This window comes from Fusarium verticillioides, chromosome 8, assembly GCF_000149555.1.
Source record: "Fusarium verticillioides 7600 chromosome 8, whole genome shotgun sequence".
In the NCBI taxonomy this organism is placed as follows: Eukaryota; Fungi; Ascomycota; class Sordariomycetes; order Hypocreales; family Nectriaceae; genus Fusarium; species Fusarium verticillioides.
The window spans coordinates 2,200,096-2,224,618 of NC_031682.1; the positions used below are offsets into that span (position 1 = coordinate 2,200,096).

Here is a 24,523-nt window from a genome sequence, read left to right on the forward strand (position 1 = left end):
CTATAGTTAAATTATAACTTAATTTAATTTAACTATAGTTACTTTAGTTAATTAGCTTAAAAATACTAAAAATAACTATATTAAATCCTATATTACCTAAATAAGATATTAATATTTATATATAGATTATATATAAAAAGTATTATATAGAACTATTTTTCTTACTATTTTAAGTCTTATATAGGTTTTTAAATTAAATATAGTAAGTTATAAGAATTTAAAAAGCTTTAATTAAAGCTCTTAAGTAACTTTATTTTTAATATATTTATATAAATTCTATCTATATAGTTAAAACTATATAAAAACTATAAGACTATATAATAATTAATATATTATATAATAAGGGATATATTACTTAATAATCTATTTTAATATAATAAATAACTTACCTTTTTACTTATTATATATACACCTAAAGTTTCTTAAAGTAATACTTTTTTATACTATTTAATATAATTAGTAAGTAAATAGTATACTATAATATAGTAAAGTAAAGGCTTTATAGTATATATATTCTTCTATAACTCTAATTAAAAGATTTAATTTAATATAAATACTTAAAAATTAAAGTCCTTAAAGACCTTTAATTAAAGCTCTTTAGATTTTTAAAATCTATTTTATTTAATTATATTAACTATATAAGCCCTATAAAGAAAAGGAAAATAGCCTTATATAGTGCTTTCTATATATAATATATATATAGTACTTAATTTTCTATTTGAGTAATAGAGAATTTAATATAGCTATTTTAAGTGTTTTTAAGCTAATTAATTAGTTTAATTATAGTCAAATTAAATTAAATTATAACTTAATTTAATTTAACTAAATAATCTTTTAATAACTATAGTTAAATTAAATCACTAACCTAATTTAATTTAATTTAATTTATTCATATTTTCATAACTATAGTCAAATTAATTTCCTGATTAGTTAAATTAAATCATAATTTAACTAATTAGTTAAATCAAAATAACTAATAAGTCAGTAACTTATTCTAAACACTATATATTATATATAAGGTATTATATATAATACTAAAGAAACATAATAACTTTAAAAGCAAGTCCTAAGGTTATATAGCACTACTGCCTTTAACCTTATAGATTAAGGCTACTTATTTAGTTAAATTATAAGTATAAAAAGATATTTCTCCTAGCCTTAATAAACTAAATGCCTTCTTTATTATTACCTAATTTAAGTAATTAATATTAAAGCTTTAACCTTAAAGGCCTGATTCTAAATAAGCTAAAGATTATAAAAACTAATATAAGATATAATACTATATAATTAATATTAATAATAGCTATAACTATTTAATTAAAGCAGTTAATACTTATATATCTAGCTCTTTAATAAAAATCTATAGCTTTAAATTTAATACTATATTAGTCCTTTAATCTTTCTTAAGGTATTATAAAATCATAAGAAAATACCTATTATATATTAATAAACTGTTAATAATATAATAAGTTAATCTTATAATCTTTAGCTATTAAATATAGCTATTTAGTATTAATAGAAATAAAGCTAAAAATAAAGCCTTTAGTAATTATATTATAGATTAAATATAAGTATTAAAAGACTTAATAAATTACCTAAAATAAGGTTAATACTTATTAAGGTAATAGTAAGCCTTTATTAATAGTATTATATTAAGTAGTAGTAATAGTTAATATTAGCTATAGTTTATAGAGTTAAGATATATAGTTATAGTAGTTAAATTATAGATATAAATATTATATTATAGGAATTAAAGGCTATTATAGTATAAAGGAGGGGAAGTAAGGGAAAAAAAAGAGGTAAAAAGGTAAATTAGGAAATAAAGATTTTAGTATTAAAGGAAAACTATAAGTATTAGCAGGCTAAAGCTAGCTTAGTAAGTTAGTAATAAATTAGATCAGGTTAAAAGGCAATATAGCGCAGTATAAAGAACATAAATTAAGGAAAAATATAGCTAATGAACACTTAAGTATTTTTTAATATATTATATATAAAGTATTATATATTATATTAAAAATTATAATAACTTTAAAAGTTAATTTTAAGATTATATAATACTATTACCTTTAACTTTATAATTTAATTAAATAAATAGCCTTAATTTATAAATATAAAAAGATATTTTCTTTAACTTTAGTAAATTAAAAGCTTTTTTTATTATTACTTAATTAAAGTAATTAATAATACTAAATCTTTAACTTTAAAAGCTTAATTTTAAATAAATTAAAAACTATAAAAACTATTTAAGAATACTATATTATATAATTAATATTAAAAGCTATAATTATTTTATCATAGTAATTAATACTTATATAAATAGTAATTAATATAATAAATTGATTTTATAATTTTTAATTATATTATAAGGCTTTTAAATATATAAAATATATTTATTATATTAATTATTATAAATAAATCAAGAACTTTAAAAAACCTAGCTAATTACTTAATATAAGCTTAAGATTTATTAATAAAATAATAGGCTTTTATTACTATTATTAAATTAAATAATAGTAATAGCTAATATTAAATATAATTTATAAAATTAAAATATATAATTAAAGTAATTAAATTAATAATATAAATATTATATTATAAAAATTAATAGCTATTATAAAAAAAAACCGAAATAAAAAAAAAAGAGCTAAAAAAGTAAATTATAAAATAAAGATTTTAATATTAAAAGAAAAACTATAAATATTAATAAACTAAAGCTAGCTTAGTAAGTTAGTAATAAATTAAATTAAGTTATAAAATAATATAAAGTAATATATAAAATATAAATTAAAGGTAAATATAATTAATAAATATTTAAGTTAAGTATATTATAAAAACGCTTTATTTTAAAATTTTACTTTTTTAAGCTTTAATTTAATATAATATTATTATACTTACTTAATTTATTTTTAATTATTTATAATATAAATATAATAATATTATTAAATTAAACCTTAAAAAAGTAAGATTTTAAAGTAAGGGATTTTTATAATATAATTAAAGGGGTTATAGAGTTATATATTAAATTAGCTAATATTATCTTTAAGTAACTATTATATTAAAAAAGAGTTTAATAAGTAAAAGCTAGCTTTTAAAGTTTATACTTTAAGCTTTTAAGCTATAGATTTAAAAAGCTATAAAAAGTAATTTATATATTTAAATAACTTATAATTATATTTATTAATTATATTATAATAAATTATAAGTTTAATTATAAGTTTTATATTAAGCTTTTTATTAAAAGTTTTTAAATATAATATAAGTTATTTATTAAATAATAGAAAATTAATAAAAGTCTATATAATATATATACTTTTTTAAGTTAATTTTTTTTTTCTTTTAATTACTATTAGCCTTATTTAGGGCTATTAAGCTTTTAACTTTTTTTATAATAGCTTAAATAGTAAGGCCCCTATAGTAGGCTAGAATTATAAAGCTTAAAATTAATTAATGTTTATCTGCTTTAAGTAATATAATTACTGCTTTAATTAAGTAATATAAGTACTGCCCCTTAGCAGCTATATTAACCTTTTTCCTTTACTTTAATTAAAGGAATACTAGGCTTAATATACTTATTACACTTCTATTTAAAGGTTAGTTAGACCTTAACTAAGTAAAAGATTAAGTATAAACTTATAAATATATTCCTTAATATACCTATTAGTTATAGTTACTAATATCTATTATAGCTATTAATATAATACCTATATAAAATAGCCTATAGCTATATAATCAAGCCTACTATATAACTTACTATAACCTTAATATAGCTATTAAGCTTACTTTAAAGGTAGCTAATAAAAAGCAATATAAAAAGTTATATATAATAATAGCTACTATTAAAAAGAACTTCTTATTAAAGTACTAATTTAACTTTATTAAAATAGCTTTTTTTAATTATAACTTAATTAAGTTAATTTATTATATAGACCTTCCTAGCTTAATTAATATAACCTAGGTTAATAATAAGCTATTAGCTTTTAAGGATCTAAAGAAATACCTAAGGAAAAGTCTTCCCTTTTAATTAAATTAAGTAGCTTTCCTTACTGCCTTTATAGGCTTAAATATATATAAAGAGTAGCTTCTTAATATAGCTGAAAGGGTTATTATAGTAAAGGGGGAGCTGCTTCTGAATTAGTAAGGATAAAGGCAGGGTAATAGCAAGGTTCTTTAAAGGTTCTATAAAAGTTAGAATTAAAGGAATAAGGTTAACTTTTATATAAGTTAGTTAGCGAAAGTTAAATTGACCTGAAGTTGATAATGACTCTATTAATTAAATGCATGTGCCTAGGCATGTGACTAACCGCCCTTGCATCTGAACTGCAGATAAAGTGAAATCAATGATGAAACAGTGGTTGAACTGGGGAAGTTAGGTTATAGTATAAGCTAGGCAAAGGCATTTACCTTACCTATAATAACAGCAGCCTGTCAGTATCAGGGTCTTGTTAAATTAATACCTTAAGGTCTTCTAGCTTAGCTTGCCCTTGGCTTTGTCTTAAATCCTTTATACCACACAACCATGCAACTCTATGCCTACAGAATTGTTCAACATCTGGCTTCAGCACTGTTTCTACAAGCTTAAAATCATCAACTGTGCCCCCTCTCAGGACACTAACTCCTGTATAAGCTGAAGACCTTCGGTACATGAGCGATCCGCACGTCATGCAGAAGAAATTGGTCATCGCGCTTCCATCTCTCTCAATTGTATCTGACTGGCTGAACTGCTTGAGGCTCTCTTTACCGCGGATATGTTTTAAGTATGTGTCGAGAACAACGATGCCAGTGGTGAACATCGAAGCCGTGATCTTGCGACAGTCACTGCAGTGACAAACGAATGAGAAAACGAAGCCAGGCTTCTTCAAAGGCTGGTTACTATTAATGAATGTCTTGGGTTCCTGGTTTCTCAATGGGGCTTCACCAAGACCAGCTGAACTGCACCACAGTAGCACGTCGCTGTCGCTTCGTCTTCTGTGGACCATCCATCTTGTGCAAGTCCCGCCCGTGGGAAAATCTTTGAATCCCCGCTGAATTGCTCGGTAGTCATGTTTCGCAATTGAACGTAAGTATCAGGAGGCCGGAGGCGATGTTGAAGAGTACCCTCACACAGGCTTAAGAGATGTCAAGATAATTGGAATACTGGCAGCCACTTGGTTCTTCAAGTCCCTACCAACGTGGCTTTTCATCGCAGATATGCGGTTTGTCTGTTGTATTTAAACGATCTTGACGGCTTTCTCGGTTCTTTCGTTAAGCTTATCGCAGCTGAAACTCCGCAACTCCGCAGGAAGACGGCGTTGTTCAGTAATCACAGTCCCTACACACGAATTCCATCAATAAGTAATTATATAACTAGTCCGAGATAGACTGTAGAAGTCTGCACAAGGCGCGGGGAGTTGACTCGGGTATATAACTAATCTACAACTTAGATCACACCGCGGTAACGCCTGTATCCTACACTCATACAACTGTGTCCTTGGTATTCAATCTCTAATTATTATTACTAAACGTTTAACTCATATATATACTCCTTTTGGATCCCCCAAAATAAACCAACAATAAGCAATAATTCTCAGTCCATAGTTTATCCTTGCCAATACATTAATCATGCACCTCGTGTATTATACCAACTCCCCTTGAAGCGTCTACTGAGGCTTCTCATACGAATATCGTGGAGATGACAGGACAGAGGATGTCGCGGACTTGCCGCCAGATGTGTAGGCAGGCGATGGCTGAGGGTAGTATGCAGCTACGGCAGCGTTGACCGACTCATGGTGCTCTTTGGCATGGCGGACAATTGAGGACCAGACTCGGCGAGCGTTGATCTTGGTAGATTCCATTGTGTTCGGAGTGTGTAGTGTTTTTGTGTGATAGTGGAGTTGAATTGTAGGTAGTAGTGGTTTTTTATAGGGCTGGTTGCAGTATGCAAGATATGGTTATAGTGTGGAGATAGTGTATAGAACTTGTTGGATTGTTCGAATTGTTCGAAGTGTTGATCTCAGAGTTGAAGATGCTCTTGAATTGCTTGTTCAATGAATTGCTTGATGATGATGAGAATGAAAGACATAATTTGCCAGGAAACCGCACGCTCTTATATCCTGTTCGACATGCTCTCTCACCCAGCATATGACTCTATAGAATTCTCTCGAATTGTCTCCCTGTAAAATTCCTGCTTGACTTGACATGACATGACATGACATGTCCTCGTTCAAGAATTCCCTTTCGGGCTTGAACAAACGAGCGACGCAATTTTCGCAGCGTGTGATTGGACACCGGGCCGATGTCGATTTAGTGGCTGCACCCTGTGGCATGCGCTATTGTCAAAATCTTTAGGTCATTTGTCATCTTTGCTTAGAATGTCAACTTGACAATTGCGCCCTTCATTGAGTAGTGACCATTCTGAGTCATACGAGCTTGTCGTCCGCTACGCCCTACAAAGATTTTCAGCAATTAAACTTGTCATTCTCGTATTGGTAATCCGATAATCGCAATGACGCCCTTTTCTGACAACAGCGATGATTTTTTTCCATGTCACAATGGATCACGCGATGGGCGCTTATTCTTTTTTTTATTTTTTTTTTATTAATTTCTTGCAACATGAATTGGGCTTTGTCACCGCATTATTAAGTTATTCTATCTCGACAAAGTCAATGCTCCATCCACGTTTTCCCTTGCAGGATATCTCTACGCAAAAACTTCTAGATTGCTCTTCTCTCGTGTTTTGTTGCGCATCATCCCCATTTTCCTCTGCGTCTACCATCCGAGTCTTGATGACAGTCCATCCAGATCTTGATCCCTCACTATTATACTCTTTATCAAGATACGCTATCAATCTCTGCACGCGTTCAATGTCCCAGATGCCTTCTCTTGTGTCGGGCCGAGACGCAACCCATCCTTTGATCCAGTTTGCTATTACAGCATCGGACATATGGTAGGCGTTGAGCATCGCAGGGAGCATTCCATATCCGTAGTTGTTAACGATGACGGAGAGGTCATATGGAAGGCCGGCTGCAAGACGACAGATCTTGCGCAATATCGCCGAACGTTCAGAGGGAGATAGTCTTGGTCCTGATTCTGGCGAGTACATCAGGTCAAGTCGAAGCGTAGATACGAGGTAATGCGTAAAACTTGTAGCCGGCCTGACTGGTTCCGGGGCGGAAAGAAGCGTTAGTGGCTTCATATTGATGTCGGCCTCTGGCCCCTCGCCGTCGAAGTCAGGGATATCTTCCGGCAATAGGCTAGCTCGCCATTGTTCGAGCTCAAGTCTAAGCTCATCAACACGCTGATCCCACTCCGCGCCTGGTCGAAGATTGGACCTCCATTTTTCTTCCAAATCATTCACTCTGGGCATGATGTAGAGCAGCCTATCGTATGGCAGCGTCGAGCCAGCGAGATATTGGACGAGAGACCGTGATGCCTCAGATGACACAACTTGTTCCTGTATCGAATGTGTACCCTCGTAGATCTCCAATAGGGCTGCTATTCTTGAGAAGGCAGAGACCAGGGATTCTCCGATCGTTGTCTCCCTCACAAGGTTCAGATGGTTCGACAGGAACTCGACCGCTGCACGACCATGCACGCACCATAGCCTCATCTGTGCTCGTCTTAGCTCAAAGTGTGCCAGTAACAAGACTGTGCTAAGCCAAGATACAATCTTCTCTCGTCTTCCAGGGCCGTGTTCGTTTCCTGGTGTTGGCATGTCAGGGTTCATATCCTCTATCGGTATATTCCCAACGTCTCCAAGAGCTATGACAAAGTGTTCTAGTGCGTGTATTGCTGCCTGACTCCGTAACTGCTGCCCCATGTTGGATTTTGAGACTTTCAGAGCTGACAAAGCTAAAGCAGCATGGTAAAATGATGCACTGAGGAATCCAGCATCCATGATATCGTTTAGATACAATAGTGTGAGGACGCCGTATGGTGATGTATCCCGAAGGTGATGGTAGTAGAGCATATCCTCGGGAAACTTCATGCTCTCGAGAAGTCCTTGAGGGATGATCGGAGCAGTGGAAAGCCCATTGAAGAACTGACTACTTCTCAGAGTTGGAACCTGCGTTTTTGGAGCTAGCTGGGGAGATGAGACGCTTAATGGACCGAAGAATGGGAATGACGTTTGATGACTTTGATTCGATGTAGCAACTGGTGACACGATGTATGGTAAACCACCACGAAGATCTCCAGCCGGGGCCGATGCGTCAACATCGGTATCAGGTATGAATCCAGAGTCCCAGGCCGCAGGTGTTTCGGAAGATGAAAGTGCGGCAGTTGCGTCCGAGCTATCGTTTGCCTGTCCAGCATCGCAAATGCGACTTGGTGTCGCAATGGTATCATTCTCCAACTCTGGTGCTGGAGTCGCATATGAAGAATAGTACCCAGGTGCCGGACTCTGTGCTTCTCCAGCTTGCGGTGCATCGTGAAGACTACCTCGCCTGTCTGAAGACTCGTCTATCACTTGGCTTGACCGTGTCCGGCGCGGAGGGTCATGGCTGAAAAGCTTGTTCTGATCTTTGAAGATGATCTGGTTTGCATAACCACTGCATGGCATGAACAACCGTATGCACTGTGGATCCCACGAATCAGTAACTCAGCCCTATGGAGATGGTATTCGAGTCATTGGCATCGACTAACGTTATTGCATTCTGGCTTTGTCTCGTCACATTTCAGCCGCCGAGCTCGGCACGTGACGCAGCCATTGCGGTTGCGAGTCTTGACGTTTCGGCGTCGTACAACACGGCCAGACATCGCTCTGCACCAGTGTAGTTAATAGTGATCGGAATTGGCGGAAACAAACGAGCCAGGTCAATGTATCGCGACGTTTCCCTACTGCCAAACAAAGCCGAAGAGTGAGAGGTTGGCAATGACGACAGTTCGTATAGAATTACCGTGTTAGGATAATTTGAACGAGCGGGGAATCCATGCAAGGTGCTTGGGGTTCTAGACCCAATTAGGCAGAGCCGCGTCGACTTGTGCATATCGTAAACTGCCGACACAACTCTCTTCTCCGCCGTGTTATATCTTGCGATGATTCGCGAGGCTGAAGGGTGCATCGCTGCATAATCGCATCGCAGACTCATCGACCTCGAATCAATTTCACGGCTGTCGTGGTGAGGTTGTAGAGAGTGACTTGGTCAATTGCAATGTGCAAGACAAATCACATCTCTCGTCTCTAAGCTTCGTTCACTTGATGAAAATACCGCTCCTGACATTGTACCCAGGACAAGAATTGACAGACACAAGATCCGTCAAGTACACTTACATGAAGAGTACATTGCATAGAAGAAGCATACATTGAAGTTCTTGAGCTCGATCTCAGGATGGCCTCTGTGTCCGGGTTATTACCGTGTGTATGCCCCTGGTAAGCATCATGATGGTCGATGAATTGTCAAGTGAAGTACAAGAAAGCGGCCGTTCCGAGGCATTGCCGATCGGTCTCTAATACGCGCCGCATTTCTACTGGCCTGAATTGTTCAAGTAGACCCAAAATCAGCAAACAAATAACGATGGTGAGATGCATGGTCCCCGCAATGGCTTGTAGGATGTAGCGTCCCCAAGCGGAAATGCTGAACGAGCTTCTAGCCAGAGAGAAGGATTGTTTTAAGTCGAAGAATATCCTACCATTTCGAGCAATGCACACCTGGTTCCTGTTCGTGTAGACACTACCAATTCCTCTAATCTACTATCTGCGGTGATAGTAATCGCATTTGTGATCCCGATCCGTCAGACGCCACGATCCCATACACAGGACAGCAGTCATCTCATATCGTCATGGAGGTCTCAAAAGCGATATCGGATCCCGACCCAGGATCGTTGGTTCTTGAGAAGAATACATCGTTCGAGTCTCAACAAACAACAAGGGTCATCGTCACATTCGACAACAATGATCCAGAGAACCCCACCAACTGGTCCAAGGTATGCGGACCACCATAAACAAAGGATGTCAAGTACTGACAAATGTTAGGCCAAGAAGAGATTTGTGGTGTTTACCCTAACCTTGACATTATTCAACAGCACACTCTCTTCTTCCCTCCCTGCTAATGCCATGTCACCGATGGCCGCTGAGTTCGGTATTGACGATACACGAGGGAATCCACAGTTGGCACTCCCCATATCACTCTTCCTCGTAGGATACGTCTTCGGACCTCTCCTCTTCGGGCCTCTTTCAGAGCTTCAAGGCCGCAAATACGTTCTCCAAGCGGCCTTCATCGTCTACATCCTGTTCACTCTTGCTTGCGCTCTGGCGCCGAATTGGCCGTCCATGCTAGTCTTCCGACTCATGTCAGGAATTGTCGGCAGCTCGCCTAGCACTCTTGGCGGCGGCATCATCGCAGACATACACGGCGACCTGACTCAGAGAGGCAGAGCGCTCACATACTACTACACAGCGAGTATCTGCGCGCCATTGATAGCTCCAACAATAGCTGCCTACTTGGCCCCGATCTCTTGGCGATGGGCTTATTGGTTCAGCCTCATATTTGCCGGTGTGACCATAATTCCGTTGGCATTCTTACCAGAGACTTTTGGCCCTACCATCCTTGCCCGACGCGCGAAGAAGATCCGGCGATCTGCAGCAAAGACTGGCCAGGGCAACGTTGAGACGTATGCCGCGATCGAACTCGAAGCAAAGGGTTGGCGCAACCTGATGAGCGTCGTGCTCATTCGACCACTGCACATGCTCTTCACCGAACTGATCGTCGCTGCAACGGCTACATACATCGCACTAGCTTACAGCGTGTACTACATGTTCTTTCAGACATACCCTATCGTCTTCAAGGGCCTCTACGGGATGTCAAACAAGAAAAGCAGCTTCATGTACTTACCCATTGCAGGAGGAATCTGCCTTGGCCTAGTGATATTCTTCTTATGGGATGCCTACTACAGACGCTGCAAAAAAGCCGGTCAAACTTGGGCACAGAAGAATGAGTACAGCAGGTTGCCTCTAGCATGCATGGGCGGGCCTCTTCTGGCAGTCTCACTCTTCTGGGCTGGCTGGACAGCACGGTCCAGTATCTCGTGGGTGTCACCCATGATAGCAGGAATTCCATTCGGAGCTGCTCAGCTTCTCATCAGCATCGCTCTAACAACTTACCTGGGCGATTGCTACGGAGTGTACTCAGCATCAGCCATGGCGGCGGGAACGTGCCTACGAAATCTTGCAGGCGCGGGACTATGTATCGCTGCGGCGCCGATGTATACCAAACTTGGTGTTGGGTGGGCTTCAACACTACTGGGGGTTGTGAGCGTCTTTATGTGTGTTATCCCGTTCATCTTCATTCGATACGGGAATACCATTCGACAGAGAAGTAAGTTTTATCAGAGGCTCAAGGCGGAGATGGAATCGTCACGGAGTGAAGCAGACAGTGATTGAGGTGAAGCTATAACGATGCATGGAATAAATAAAATGATAGATCCGGGCTCTAATGTTAGATATGATGACTTTGGATAGATGACATCAATTCTGCTCCGATGAAAATCAAGTCACTGGATTATAACCAGTCCAAGACAGTTCTAGTCAAAGTGCGTGTATTCCCTGCATTGGATGATGCTCTCAAAAGTCCAAGGCTATGATGTCGCCCCATAGACCACAAGTTCTTCTTATGATGCTTACTTTGAGACAGTGTCAAAAACACCCTCAAGCCAGCCCAGTGTCTCCTGGGCAAGCTGATTCTCTGCCCCAATGGCACAATGAACTCCAGATCCCAGCTCAGTCTTGAACAGAAAGTAGTGCGCCTGTTTTCCAAAGGCCCTCGCCATCTCCTCTGGCTGTTCCGGGGCAGTCGTGTCATCCTGACCCGAGGCGACAAATACCGGACACTTAATTTTGGCCAGACTTTGCTTATCAAGGTTGAACTCTCCCACCATGGTCAACCACTTGAAAGGACTCTTGGTGTTCCATGCCCACATTCCTTGGTTGATCGGCCAGCTGAGTGCCGTTGGAATCTTGGGGTTCTTGAGAAGGCTGTAGATCTCATCATCAAAGGCAGTGCTGTTACCTGAAAGGAAGAGCTTGGTCAAAGCTGGAGGGAACTGCTCCAGGATAGAGCGTTGAAGGTTGAGCATCCCGTCGATCGCAAGCACAGCCGCCAATCTATGTTCATGTGTCGCGGCCAAGGGTGCAAGTAGTCCACCAAAAGACATGCCAATGAGAGCGACTCGGTCAGAATCAACGTCATGTCGACTGCGAACATAGTCGACAACTGGGGTGACGGCCTCCCACCACTCAGGCATGAAGCCTAGATTCTGCTGTCGACGCACTGTCGCTTGTCCTGGGCCTTCGTATGTGATGCAGTTCCAGCCGCGCTCGATGATCTCACGACAATTACTATGGTAGAGAGCCTCTTGAGACCCGTCGTATCCAGTCCCAACGATGACTGTAGGAATCTTCTTGCCATACATAAGGCGTTTACCAGCGGGTAGTTGAGCATCCGCTGGGTAAAAGTATGCCGGAACATTAAACTTGGTTGCATTCAACTCGACAAAGGTCGGAGGCTTTGGAAGGAGGCTAACAGCCTTCGTGAAGCTTGCGTTTTGCTTCTGCCACAGGATGTTGATACGAGGGTCAGACTGATTGCCGTGCAAGAAAAAGTCGGCACCCCTGTAGTAAGACGAGGACCGGAAGTAGGCTGATCGAGCAGAAACCCAGTCCTTCTTCTTCTCAGCAGCGACAGCCTGTTCACGGATCTTGTCTGCAAGAAACTTGAACTCGCGATACCAACTCTCGGGATTGTTGGGTTCAATCACAGCAGCTGCTCGGAGGACTTCCCCTGTGGCGCTACCGCCTTCGTTGGCTAGGGAAAGATATTCGCTGAGGATGAATGAGAACTCAGTGTCGTTGCTGAGCTGGAACATAGACGTGGTGGTGTTGGAAATGGTGATATTTGGAGGATAAGCCTCGGTTTCATGGGCGTTGGTGACCTGTTTATCTGTCAGTATTTGCCAAGAGTAGCGGCTATGTCAGGGAGCGATACCGCGGCAAGGAGAGTGCCCCATGCTACGATGCAATGGTAGGAAATCATCCTGAATAAGATGACGATAGTAATAAATTCGCCAGTGGCTATGATGTGATTTGGTGTCTTGTCTATTGAAAGGCAGACTGGTGATCCGGTATCATGACTTCTTAAATGCCATTCATCTGGGCGGCCTCTTCCTGCGCAACGACGTCGTGATGTTAGACATGCTCGAATGGGTTACCTGATTAAACTTTGACTTCCGTGAATCTCCATGCTGAATACGTTGCAGATGATATGACTGCTGTAGGGCTGAGATTGATCTCGAATGAGATACTGTATTTGGACAAGCGAGTATGCGATGTTCATGAGCCGTGCTTACATGATGCGTCATGGCTCATGCTGACATGCCGGGAACAGTCTTACATAGTGCCGATATAACCGAGTAGGAAGAACGATCGACTTATGACTGGCTGAGGTTGGCATTCAATTGATAGTCTGTCATATTGATCTCAGCAAATTGTGGTTTGCTGTGACGTTCTTCAAGATTTTGCTGGTCAGCGCCGTGGGGCTAAGGGCATCTCAGCATTTTGGGAGGCAAAATGGGAACTTGAGTTAGCTGTCTTTGAGCCAATTCTCAACACAACGGCCAACAGGGAAGAACAAAAAGAAAAACAAGGTCAAAAAGACTAGTTCTTGTCGGTGGAGAGGCTCGAACTCTCGACCTTTGGATTACTCTGATCTGTGATCAAATCACGCTTCGTGCTATGAGACCAACGCTCTAACCAACTGAGCCACACCGACAGTGCTCTGAGTGGGTTGTGATGCCCACTCAATTCGTTGGCGGACAGCGAAAGAATTGCTGTACAAGAATTGAGTGTCCATGGACTTCATTGGGTGGCAGAAATACCTATTATCATACTGTTGTTCCAAAACGCTCCTCAATAGACAGGTATTTGCCCCGTTATCCTGGGCGTGAAGAGTCTGCGTCATCCAGTCTGCTCGCGAAGAGGTCAGCCTGCAAGTCAATCAATGAAAGTACTTTATCAGTCCCAAAAATGAAGGATCAGTCCCTCCCATAAACTCATTATTGTCTTAGAGTTGATTTGGTAAGCTTGGCCAAGCCCTTGAACACCGTCACGACGAAGTTCCTGATATTCCCCATTCATCTGGTTCTTCAACGCTAGACACTTTCGAGTCAAGCAGACTGCAGACAGACCCACAGGCAACTAGCGAGAAGAGCAAAAAGAAACATGCGGTTTGTGTGGATCGAACACACGACCTTCAGATATCGAATGATAGTGATTGAAGTTGGAGCTTCAGTCTGACGCTCTCCCAACTGAGCTAAACCCGCTTGTTGCTTTGCCGAGACTTGACTGGCAACATAGGCGACGGCTGCCAGCGAACCATGGACACTTGAGCTTGGGAGCATCTACTGATGCCGTCGAGTTTGTTAAATCGATCACTCAATTTAGAATTGGGGGAGCTCCAATGACAATTGAGCGGTATAGCCTGCCAGAACTTCCTGGGTCGTTGGCGCGAGCGGTTCACGTTGGTTTGTCTTGCCGCCACCTGACGTTGCGAAACCGTTCGAGTCCAAGCTCAAGGGTAAGCTTTGATGAATGCCGACACCGTCAATTGGCATATCTTTCATGGGGCAATGAGCCATCTGTGCATTGAAATTTGTATAGTGCTGGCATATCAGCATTTATTGTTGCTTGACTCTAGACAAGTGGTATTGTCGAAACAAGCAGGTTTTGTTGGAGAAGTGAATGAGGTGAGTGCTGTTGTGCGTTGGATGTCAATCACATATAGTCAGCAATCAGGTTCAGTCAAACGCCAACGCGTGTGTACAGGTCTGGCAGCATTGGCATAGTGCTGTTACGGTGACAGAGAGTTATTTGACCTTCTGTGAATGACAGTGAAGAAAGCAGAATGACTTGAAGCAACATTGCCGCCAGATGTCGGGAGTAAAGAGAAAAGAGAACACAAGTAGGGTAGTATCACTGAGAAGCTGTCGATATAAGCAAAAAGACATGCTCTGTCAAGCACATACGACCAAAGGTAGTGGAAAATACGGGATCCCGTCCGCTCTCCCATAGTCAAGCCACTAACCGGCGGATTAGTAGTTGGGTCGGTGACGACCAGCGAATCCCCGCTGTTGTATGTTTTTGCCGGGTGTGTGTCTCTGAGCTGTCTTTCTTTTTGGCTGCTGGTTAGTGGCAGCTTGACTGTGCTGAGCAAAATTTCAGTCGCTGGCTGATTGTCTGTCGAGTTGGTGTTGCAGCTGACAGCAAACGCATGACGCACACCAATTTACAGGGGCGAGTGAGGGACAATGACCTCGACATCAGTGAGTGAGGCATTGCGATAATTCAGTGTGAGAACAACTATATGAAGCGAGGGAACTAGAACTGAAGCGCAGAGAAACGGCGCTTGCAAAGGAGGTCGCTACTTGAAGCCATTTAATTGCCTGGCTGTTGGGCTCCCAGTGCTGGCTCTGTCACCTCCAGCGACCTCGCAAGATGCTATGTTGACCGGAGAAGGAAATGTACCTTTTGCGTTGATGGCTCTTGAGCGCCGCCGTAGCAAGCACCTGGTCGCAAATACAAGGGTCATCCCCTGATGGTCCAGAGTGTTATCGTACTGATAAGCTGCCTGATCGGAAGTACCAATTTGTGGCTGGTCAGTTCGACAGAGATTTGAAGGCCCCACTACTGTTAGAGGACACGAGCACCTCGTCGTGTCGTGTCGCGTCGCGTTATATCATGCCAAGTCCTCCTCGGCCTCTGGCACACGCGATTGAACACAGACACTCCTTGTCGCCGCGTCATTGATAACGCACTTGTTCTTATCCGTATATTACTTATCGATCGCCACTAGTTGCTCCATCTCTTTTAGTGTCTCCAGAGGTAGTGCAGATAATGCTCATGACACCCAAGGATTCACAGCCTGCTCACGTAGCAGACTCTCAAGTCCTATTGTCCCATTGTGATCCTCGTGCCCACCATTCTCAACTGCCTACCTGAAGATCAAATCCAAATCTCGCGCAAAGCTCAAAGGGCCACCCGTGGTGTCGCAAGTTGTCCTCCCTCCGGGTCCATGAGCCAAGACATCATGACATGTCGTTATCACGAAACCTCTTGTCCAACAACTACTTGACGAGCCGCGATGGGATGCACGCGCTGAAGATAGAGCAATGTCGCTAGGCGATATAACTCAGCGATGGCCAGGATGCGTTGTGATCTTAAGCCATCAGAGTACTCGATGGGCGCAAGTGACTTTCGGAGATTGTGAAGCTTCATTGCCAAATCGCACCTTTGTAGCGTCGAGGTGCTCTGACAATCATGCGCCGAGTGAAGTCGCATCATGTTGATCTCGTCAATAATCTCAAGCACTTCAACAGAACAGCCCAAGGACCCCACGATCTGGACTAGAGTTAGGACAGTGGGCGTAGGAATGTGGGCACTTACAAGAGACTTGCCGCCACTGAAAGCGCAAAGAGCGGATGTTGAGACGGAGCCATGGTTTTCGTCAAGTCGCCATGATGGATGGTTGAAAGCAGCCAAAACATCGTGATATAGCCACCAAGTAAGAAGGAAATCTGAGCTTGCGCCGGGCGTATCTGTGCGCTGTTGCCTTATGATCTCCTTTGCTCCTTTCAAATGGATGTGCCAATTGTGCTCTTCTCTATTGAAGACCTATGAAATGTCAGTCATGGTACCGAACGAAATGTCTGGTCACACAGACATCGTAAACACAAAGCATCATTACTGCTGCAAGCTGAACTTGATTGGTTGATGTGCATTTTGACCTCGGACTTGCGAGGGATATTGACAAGTTCCGTACGGCTTTCAGTTTGAACGACATTGCATCAGCTATCGAGTTTGAGTAATGGATCATTGCCACGGCTATCATTGCATTGAGCAATGCAAGAGCTGAAGTGTCTTGGCTAGATAAAGCCATGGGTAGTAATGTCGAACAAAAGCCATTTTGGGCTTGAGTGGTAGAGATCATTGGTGATATAATGGTTTGATCTGTTGCCGTTAGCCAGTATCTGGGGAAAATAAAAGCATCACACACAATAACCGAGACGCATCCCTGCACGGTCGGGCAAGGAGCCATGAAGTGTGAGACTGCGTCGAGGTCGTTGGAAGAGATTCACAAGTATATGTCCATCACTCTTGGAGAGAGTAATGTAAACGTCTGATGAAGATGTGTTCAAAAAGTATTTGCCATAGTGAACCGACTTTGAAAGTATTGTTGGAGGTCGATGCTCAGCAGGATCACGTTTTCTCCGCCGCCCATCATGACGATCTGGCCAGAGACGCTGAAGGCCATACCCAAGACACTTTCTTTGTGTCCGAGTGCAATTATTACATCTTGGAGTTGTCCTATCACAGCCGATCTTGCGCCCTGCACTTGTCAGCTTGGAGATGCCCATAGGATATGTCATCTTACGTTTACAGGTCCAACAGCTTTGTTTCGGCAGCATCTTCGCCTTGCTATTTCGCATTGACTGAATCTGAGGACTCACGTTCCGTTGATATTAATACCAAGACCTCGCATGAATTGACAGGTTGTTTCGGTATCTTGTCTCTTCATGGCTCATTGTGTAATGGAAGTCAGCAGGGTCCAGAGCATGATATGTCAGCCGCCAATAATCGCCATATCCGTCACTGAACCCGAACAGGCAATTCGACCCAGCATTTCACAATGCCCGCTGATAAATTCCAAGGTTGGTGCAGCATAAGCTGGGAGCAGACAGATTATAAGCTTGAGAACAGTTTCACTCTAAAATATTCGAACCTAAAAGTCAACTGACAGTTTATGCGGTTGGACATCTGAAAAGACGAGAAACTACGAGTGCTATTATAACAACGAGTCCACGCATGATCCAAACCTCCAGAGAGAACAAACTTGCCATGGTGATGGTAACATAACCATTGGATAAGGCTGGAGAGAGACCGCATTTTGAGATCTTGCCTAGTCACTAATCCACGACGACATGCTTCGCAACTTTTCTCGTTGACCTTGAGACTCAGCAGGTCAGGACGCGCATAATGCCCAACAACATCGATGAAAGCCTTGGGCTTATCAATATCTCTCAAATTGACCACAGTCGTGATGATCCCCTCTTCGCCGTCACCGATAGGCTCTGCAAGTGGCTTGCCGTCGGGCCCAAAGATCATTGAGAATCCACCACCAGGCTACATTACCAGTCAGCAGTCTGTCCATCTTCAAGGGAGGCCACCTTACTGTTTTGGTAACAGGATTGCCTGTAAGTCCATTCCTTTCCAAGTTCTTTTCGGTGAGAACCTGTGAGGCCACAGCGACAAAAGTTGCTCCTTCAATGGCCATGAACTGATTTGCGCGATAGCTCGCCTCGCCGGTCTCATGGTACAACCAAGCAATTTTTTCAGGGTCTGGCATCTCGAACTCAGCTGGCCAGCTGGCGATATGGATCTGCACACCCTGTGAATATTCATTGTATCGAAGCAATGGCTGCAAATGCTCCCAGCAGTTCAATGCGCCAACCTTTCCGAACTTGGAATCAACGACGACGACTTGGAGCGACTCGGCTTGTCCTTCACCCCAGATTGTTCGTTCCACGTGAGTTGGCTTGACCTTTCGTCGATGATGAATGATCTCGCCATCTGTATCGATGAATGATTGTCCCATGTACAGGCTTGCTCTATCTTGCTCACTGTACCCGAGAACGACGAGCATACCTGCTTTCTTGACGGCTCGTTGGTTTCGTCTCATCTGAAGTGAGTCTCGGCGCATTGAATTGGCCATGTACTCGTGGATCCAACTCCCGTTGTTGATGACTGGCGAGGTCCACATCTGCCTGCGTAGTCGAGTTAGCACCATGTATACATAGCAGGTGATACCTTCTGGCTGACAGATTCCGATCATACCATGGATAACCGGAGATCCAAACTTCGGGAAACCCAAGGACTTGAACTCCATCGGCGGAAGCTTTCTCGATCAGGGAGATGGTTTTGTCAACGCTTCCTTCAAGGTCGAGCCATACAGGCTCTGCTTGCACTGCACCGACCTTGACAGTTTGGTCCATGATAATAAGGGTAAATATTGCTACTGCAGCCTGAGGAGAGATAATGTTCAAATAGCGCGCCCTGCCACTTTTCCATCTCGACGCTGGAGACAAGGAGGGTTTATTTATACATAGTTAAAGTATTCACCTTCCGAGACTTCATGATAATGGGTGCTTCATGACAATAATTGGGAGAGGTGAAATGCCGAGATCCGTATCCAAAGATGGCACAGGGAAATAGTTTGCGATCTCAGGCGTGATAGACGTCGTGTCGTCAATACCTTTGCTCCAAGACAAGCAAAAAGATCCACTACGACACATGTATTGTGGGATCATGATTACTTATCGTATAATTATGGCCTGTTTGGGATACAAAAACCGGTACCTAGCCTCCTGCTTGCTGCTGCCCCGCATGAACTAAGGGCCAAGTTCGCAAACTCTTGCCTCACGATTTTCACTAATGGGTCTTCGATTGAGTCAAATTGAATCCAATGACTAACTTATGTACTACAATTCTACAAAGGAGCGCATTCGACTTCAGTGACTGACATCGTGTATCCAAGAGGGCTCCAGAATTGCTCCCGATTTATGACACCTCATATACCATCGGCGCAGTCTTCTCAAGTTATGCCGCTGGCGGCATCAGGGCATCCACATCCGGACCCCATCCATCATCGTTAGAAATAGTGATCGTGTTATCTGACCCCTCCTTCAGATCAAAGAAACCCCTGCTGAGTCCCGTCTGAGAAAGGTGGCTGGTAGACAAGAACGCAAGCTTCTGAGATTCCCCGTTGACATTGACGGTTGCGTATCGTGATCCGGTGTCGCCATTTCGGTACTTGACGTTGATAGTAGCTGTACCTCCAGAGCTCTTGATGTTCTTGAAGGTAAGGGTACCTTTCTTGTTACCTCCGATGTAGCCGACGGCTTTACCGCCACTGCATTCACTGCACGAGATGACTCTGGCATCATTACCCATCGTTGCAGTCTCACCCTCGATCTTTGTCATAGTTGTCTCGGACCAAGTTCCCTTTGAGAGATTCGGCGACCAAGAGTCGTACCAGCTGAGTGTCACTTTGTTGCCATCAACTTTGAGGGGAAGCCAGACGTAGGTGCTGGCGGCCAGGTTTGTGGAGACCCAGCGATCACCTATGTATATGGCATTACCGTTACCAAGAGGCTGAATGTAGCTGACCTGGCTTTGATAGGTCTTCGAACCAATAGGTGCAAACTCGGTCCAGTTCGACCATGGACCAGATATTGACTTGGCGTAGCTATAGATCTATTGGTATGTTGTGTCAATATACTCGAAGTATAACCGAAGGTCAGGAGGAGGGCTGCTTACATTATCATTGGCATTCCATCCAGTCAGATGAGAGCCAAAGATGAAGTAGTATCCGTTCTGCTTCAGCATGGCAGGGGACTCGGCAAAGTACTGCCATTCGTATGTGATCTCAGTGACGTTGAGGTAGTCATCTGACAAAGCCATGATTCGCGTTCCATACTCTCGCTGTGACTTGATCAGTTCCTGTCCTCTGCCAAAGTGCACAGTATAAAGCTTACGTCTTCAGTCAGGAGATATGCAGACCCATCATCATCCTTGAAAAGTCCCATATCACGACTCTGCTTACCAAGAGGTCTGAAGCTTCGGTGATACGTATACTTGCCACATACACTATCACCAGTTGCGATACCAACTCGCGCATCCTTGTAGTCTGGGCTGTCGATGTGCATGTAAAGAACATACTTCTTTGTCTGATCATTGTAAATGACCTTGGGTCTTTCAACGATGCGGTTGGGGCCGAGGTCGCCTGCTTCGCTGGTGCGAGAGAGGAGCGCGCCTCGGTATGTCCATTCGACGAGATTGGTGGAGGAGTAGCAGTTGACGTTCTGGAAGTATGTTCCGTCGGTCTTGTCCTCGCCGATCATGTAGTAGGTTCCATCAACCTCACTTGAAAAGTCAGATCCCTGTCCAGCATGATAGAGTGTGACACTTACATCAAGCCGTGGCCGTGAGCTTGGACATGCTCACCAGTGTTGGTCTAGGTAAATTCCGGTCAGTAAACCACTCATGAATCGAGCTTTCGGTTGACCTACAGCTGTCCATGTTGCTCCGGACACGATGTCAAGAGAAGCCTGCACTGTGCTGGCTGCAAGCGCAGCAACAAGAGTCGAGAAGATGCGAGGCATCATGAGATCTGGTACGGGACTTTTACAGTTCTTGGAGCTTGACCGGGACCAACTTTAAGGATTACCCAAGGTTCTTATTATACTTCGCCCCGGACCAATTCTCTTTGCGGTATGCTCGGACGCCGGCGAGACATGGCCCGATGTGAAGAATTTCTCTTTTCTGGGGTAAGTCTCCGTTACATTACCCTCAACCTCTCCGTAGCTCTACTCGGGTATTCGGTACTTGAAAACCAGTTTAAGGTTATATGATCGGCATTGCAATTTCCTCCATCGGCGTCTTTCATATGCGCACCAATTTGGAGACCTTGGTTCAATCATAAGAACCTTCCTTTGTGAGTACTTCACATGATCTGCCGGCCCATATGCGGGGCCGACGTAAACAAGGAGTCAAAGGTCTGGGGTAATCGACAGGGGGAGATCGAGTGATGGCCCGGGGGTGTCGGAGCCGGGAAGAACATATCCTTGTCCCAACGTTACTTGGGCCAAGACTTTTGCACCTCGTGGTGCATGTTGCATCGGACCATCGACGGAGCAATGGCATGCTTCCTTCACCGTCTGAACTCTCATACCATGTCGCAAATCCAGCTTGACAGATGCGATGGTTCAGTTGAGGTTCGTGGCGACGTGCAGTCAATGGTACGTCCTCTGCTAGGGACCCGAAATTATACATGGGGCGTGATAGAATCATTGGCCGTGCCAAGATGCGTGAGACCACTACTGTCGTGACGAGACACTACGTAGTTCCGACATTATCATTTCTTAGTTTCTTCAATTTGGAAGAGTATTGCAGAGGTATATCGTTATAGATTAACTAGGCTCTTTGAGATCTATACGCATATCGACAGACAGCCTTCTATACCGCAGCTCACAGCTATCTAAACATCAATAACCTTTGCCTCATTCTGGTTCATAGTCGCCCGAACCGTCTCCGCAGTCCTAGGCTCCAATGACTTCTTAACAGGATTAGGGGCATCGAAGACCTCATTAAGCTCCTCTAGCGTTCGGTCCTTCGTCTCTGGGAAAAAGAAGAAAATAAACGCAGCTTCAAGCAGGTCCCAGAACACGAAAACCAAATAGAAGTAGTAACCAATCTTCTCAAAGGCTGGCCCCGAAGAGTAGGCCAAGACAAGGGAAATACAGCTCGAAGCCCAGTTACCCAATGCTGTTCCCTTGGCTCGTGTCGAGGTAGTGAGTGTCTCAGCAATGTACATGCTTTGCTGGGCGGTCCATCCAAGTGAAAAGACGACACCGAAGAGGAAGACAAATGCGATGGTGGTATTGGCTGCGTTCTTGTTGCTTGGGTCGTCAACTGCCATCTTGGATGTTCCTGTGATGACGGCAAAGATGACCGAACAGAAGAGGATGCTGTAAATGAGAAGGGGTCGACGGCCAACACGGTCAGTCAGGCGGGCACCGATGACCGAGCCGAGGAGTCCAAGAACGCTGTTGGTGGCGTTGAGAGCAAGAACAAGCTTCTCATCTTTGATACCGGCCGTGTTCATCATAGCGACAAGGTAGTAGCTTGACAGCGAGTTACCAGATGCTTGACCCATGATAGCCATGCCGAGAACACAGATGAGACGTCGCTTGTTGCTGTGCGAGTTCCAGAGCTCACGGTAGTCCCACCATCGCTTGTCTGAAGCCTCGGTTGAGATCTGGGCCATCATCTCCTTCATCTGGAGTTGGACAATAGGATGGTCGACTGAGCCCTCGCCGTGATACTTGGCGAGGATGGCAGCAGCTTCATCGTGCTTGTCATTGGCGATCAACCATCGGGGCTGTTTCTTGATCAGTAAGTGAACGGTGGTGATATTGACAAAGAAACTTACAGATTCTGGGAGGAAGAATGCAAAGATTGCGACAATGCCAGATGTGACAAGCTGAATCCAGACTGGGACTCTCCAACCGTTGTTGCCTTTGATGTAAGCGCTTCCATAGGTTGCCCAGCCAGCAATGATAGCTCCGACAGGCCACATGCAGTTGTAGAGACCGGTGAGCGTACCTCTCCACTAAATTCTTGTCAGCAACGTTTTGGTAGACCTGGCAATGCTGCTTACCTTGGGGTGAGCAAGCTCGCTGACGTAGGTTGGCGCAGCAATACAGCAGTACGAGACGCCAAAACCGAGGAGGAATCGACCACCCATGAACTGAGGCATGGCTTTCGCAGTTGCCCTTCGTCTTGTTAGCGCTACCGGCAAAATTTCGAGGTAGTTACTCACTGAACACAAGTGCCGATGATGATGATGAGAGCACCAGTAAACATTCCGGCGCGTCGTCCAAAGCGATCAGTGGTGAAAGGGACAGTCGGGGCTGCAGCAATGCTGCCAACGTTGTAGATCATGAAAACAATGCCAGTAGCAGAACCATCAGATTTCCTGTAGCAGGTCAGTCAAATATCACCCCCGCGAGGTTGTTAAAGACCTACATGTCAAAGGTTCGCTGATAGGACGTCATTCCGTTCAATCCACCCATCAAACTGCCATCATAGCCATTGAGACAACCACAGCAATACGCCACGAAGAGTACAGCATAGAGCTGAAACATAGACGGTGTCCATGGTGAGAACTTGTTGTTTTCAACTTCGTGCGCAATCTCGGTAGCAAGTACCTCTGGCGGCAAGTCATTGGTCAGATCGCGATGGAGTACATCGGACTTCTCGAGCTCGTCACGCTTCTCTGACATGATGTTGACCTTGTGCAGATGTCTTTGGGTAAAGTTGAACGACCCAATGGATGGGAACAAGCATCAATGAGAGACTCAAGAAACGAGGAGCGAAGAGAGAAAACCTCTTTTATAGATGACGATCCCAAAATGAACTCATGTTTCCGCGTTAGCTGTTTCTAGCCAACCGGTCGGCGCCGCAGCCGAAGTTCACCGGTCGTTTTCCGAAAATTAGGCATGGCTCGTCGGTTCGTGAATAAACTCATTGATAAAATCCGGGGTAGAGGCAAGGAACCAGCATCAGATGGCTCCGGGGAGTCTGCGGGGAAATTCTTAAATCTGATAAAGATCGGCAAAACGCTTTGAACTTGGCGAGTTGACTCCGGCTCCGACATCCCCGATTGAAGCGCGCCAATTGATTTGGGGGCGAGTGGAGAGGGAGAGTCACATGGAGTAAAGACATGCCAGCCTCTCCCAATTCGCACTCGTGCGATGCCTTTTGAGTTACTGGTAAACTTGGTGTCTCGTGTTTTCTTGCACCCAGAGGCCAGCCTAGCCTAAGGCAATAAAATAAACTCTATAAAAGGTATCCTAAACTTATCCTGAATTTATACTAAGTTACCTAAGTCTTTTTATCAGTTAGGTTTTAAGGTCTTAGGTTTTATTTCCTCCCTTAGGC

General features: G+C 43.0%; 8 protein-coding genes and 3 non-coding genes across 11 annotated transcripts; 2 read left to right on the top strand and 9 right to left on the bottom strand.

The window, feature by feature from the left end:
• Positions 1-5,636: 5,636 nt before the first annotated feature.
• Positions 5,637-5,831, bottom strand: FVEG_17496 (hypothetical protein; the record flags this gene model as incomplete). Its single annotated transcript, XM_018906749.1, has 1 exon — positions 5,637-5,831. The coding sequence occupies one exon, from the start codon at positions 5,829-5,831 to the stop codon at positions 5,637-5,639; it is 195 nt and encodes a 64-aa protein (XP_018761494.1).
• Positions 5,832-6,555: 724 nt separating this feature from the next.
• Positions 6,556-8,802, bottom strand: FVEG_13323 (hypothetical protein). Its single transcript, XM_018902694.1, has 2 exons — positions 8,620-8,802; positions 6,556-8,551 (listed from the first exon to the last, which is right to left on the bottom strand). The coding sequence occupies exons 1-2, from the start codon at positions 8,731-8,733 to the stop codon at positions 6,620-6,622; spliced, it is 2,046 nt and encodes a 681-aa protein (XP_018761495.1). The 5' UTR covers positions 8,734-8,802; the 3' UTR covers positions 6,556-6,619.
• A 787-nt stretch (positions 8,803-9,589) lies between these two features.
• FVEG_13324 (hypothetical protein) lies at positions 9,590-11,493 on the top strand. Its single transcript, XM_018902695.1, has 2 exons — positions 9,590-9,900; positions 9,950-11,493. The coding sequence occupies exons 1-2, from the start codon at positions 9,757-9,759 to the stop codon at positions 11,354-11,356; spliced, it is 1,551 nt and encodes a 516-aa protein (XP_018761496.1). The 5' UTR covers positions 9,590-9,756; the 3' UTR covers positions 11,357-11,493.
• Positions 11,494-11,592: 99 nt separating this feature from the next.
• Positions 11,593-13,004, bottom strand: FVEG_13325 (hypothetical protein; the record flags this gene model as incomplete). The annotated part of the gene is made up of 2 exons (XM_018902696.1): positions 11,593-12,903; positions 12,957-13,004. 2 exons carry the CDS (start codon positions 13,002-13,004, stop codon positions 11,593-11,595), a joined length of 1,359 nt encoding a protein of 452 aa, XP_018761497.1.
• A 628-nt stretch (positions 13,005-13,632) lies between these two features.
• Positions 13,633-13,739, bottom strand: FVEG_17497. Its single transcript has one exon. It is a non-coding gene; the product is annotated as a tRNA-Met (tRNA).
• Positions 13,740-14,189: 450 nt separating this feature from the next.
• On the bottom strand, positions 14,190-14,289 carry FVEG_17498. The gene has a single exon. It is a non-coding gene; the product is annotated as a tRNA-Phe (tRNA).
• Positions 14,290-14,989: 700 nt separating this feature from the next.
• On the top strand, positions 14,990-15,105 carry FVEG_17499. The gene has a single exon (XR_001989328.1). It is a non-coding gene; the product is annotated as a 5S ribosomal RNA (ribosomal RNA).
• A 961-nt stretch (positions 15,106-16,066) lies between these two features.
• FVEG_13326 (hypothetical protein) lies at positions 16,067-16,805 on the bottom strand (the record flags this gene model as incomplete). Its single annotated transcript, XM_018902697.1, has 3 exons — positions 16,067-16,363; positions 16,409-16,636; positions 16,785-16,805. The coding sequence occupies 3 exons, from the start codon at positions 16,803-16,805 to the stop codon at positions 16,067-16,069; spliced, it is 546 nt and encodes a 181-aa protein (XP_018761498.1).
• Positions 16,806-18,080: 1,275 nt separating this feature from the next.
• Positions 18,081-19,014, bottom strand: FVEG_13327 (hypothetical protein; the record flags this gene model as incomplete). The annotated part of the gene is made up of 2 exons (XM_018902698.1): positions 18,081-18,786; positions 18,857-19,014. 2 exons carry the CDS (start codon positions 19,012-19,014, stop codon positions 18,081-18,083), a joined length of 864 nt encoding a protein of 287 aa, XP_018761499.1.
• Positions 19,015-19,618: 604 nt separating this feature from the next.
• Positions 19,619-21,186, bottom strand: FVEG_13328 (hypothetical protein; the record flags this gene model as incomplete). Its single annotated transcript, XM_018902699.1, has 5 exons — positions 19,619-20,275; positions 20,339-20,503; positions 20,557-20,944; positions 20,992-21,035; positions 21,091-21,186. The coding sequence occupies 5 exons, from the start codon at positions 21,184-21,186 to the stop codon at positions 19,619-19,621; spliced, it is 1,350 nt and encodes a 449-aa protein (XP_018761500.1).
• Positions 21,187-22,058: 872 nt separating this feature from the next.
• Positions 22,059-23,865, bottom strand: FVEG_13329 (hypothetical protein; the record flags this gene model as incomplete). Its single annotated transcript, XM_018902700.1, has 5 exons — positions 22,059-22,961; positions 23,013-23,192; positions 23,241-23,355; positions 23,403-23,558; positions 23,609-23,865. 5 exons carry the CDS (start codon positions 23,863-23,865, stop codon positions 22,059-22,061), a joined length of 1,611 nt encoding a protein of 536 aa, XP_018761501.1.
• Positions 23,866-24,523: the final 658 nt, after the last annotated feature.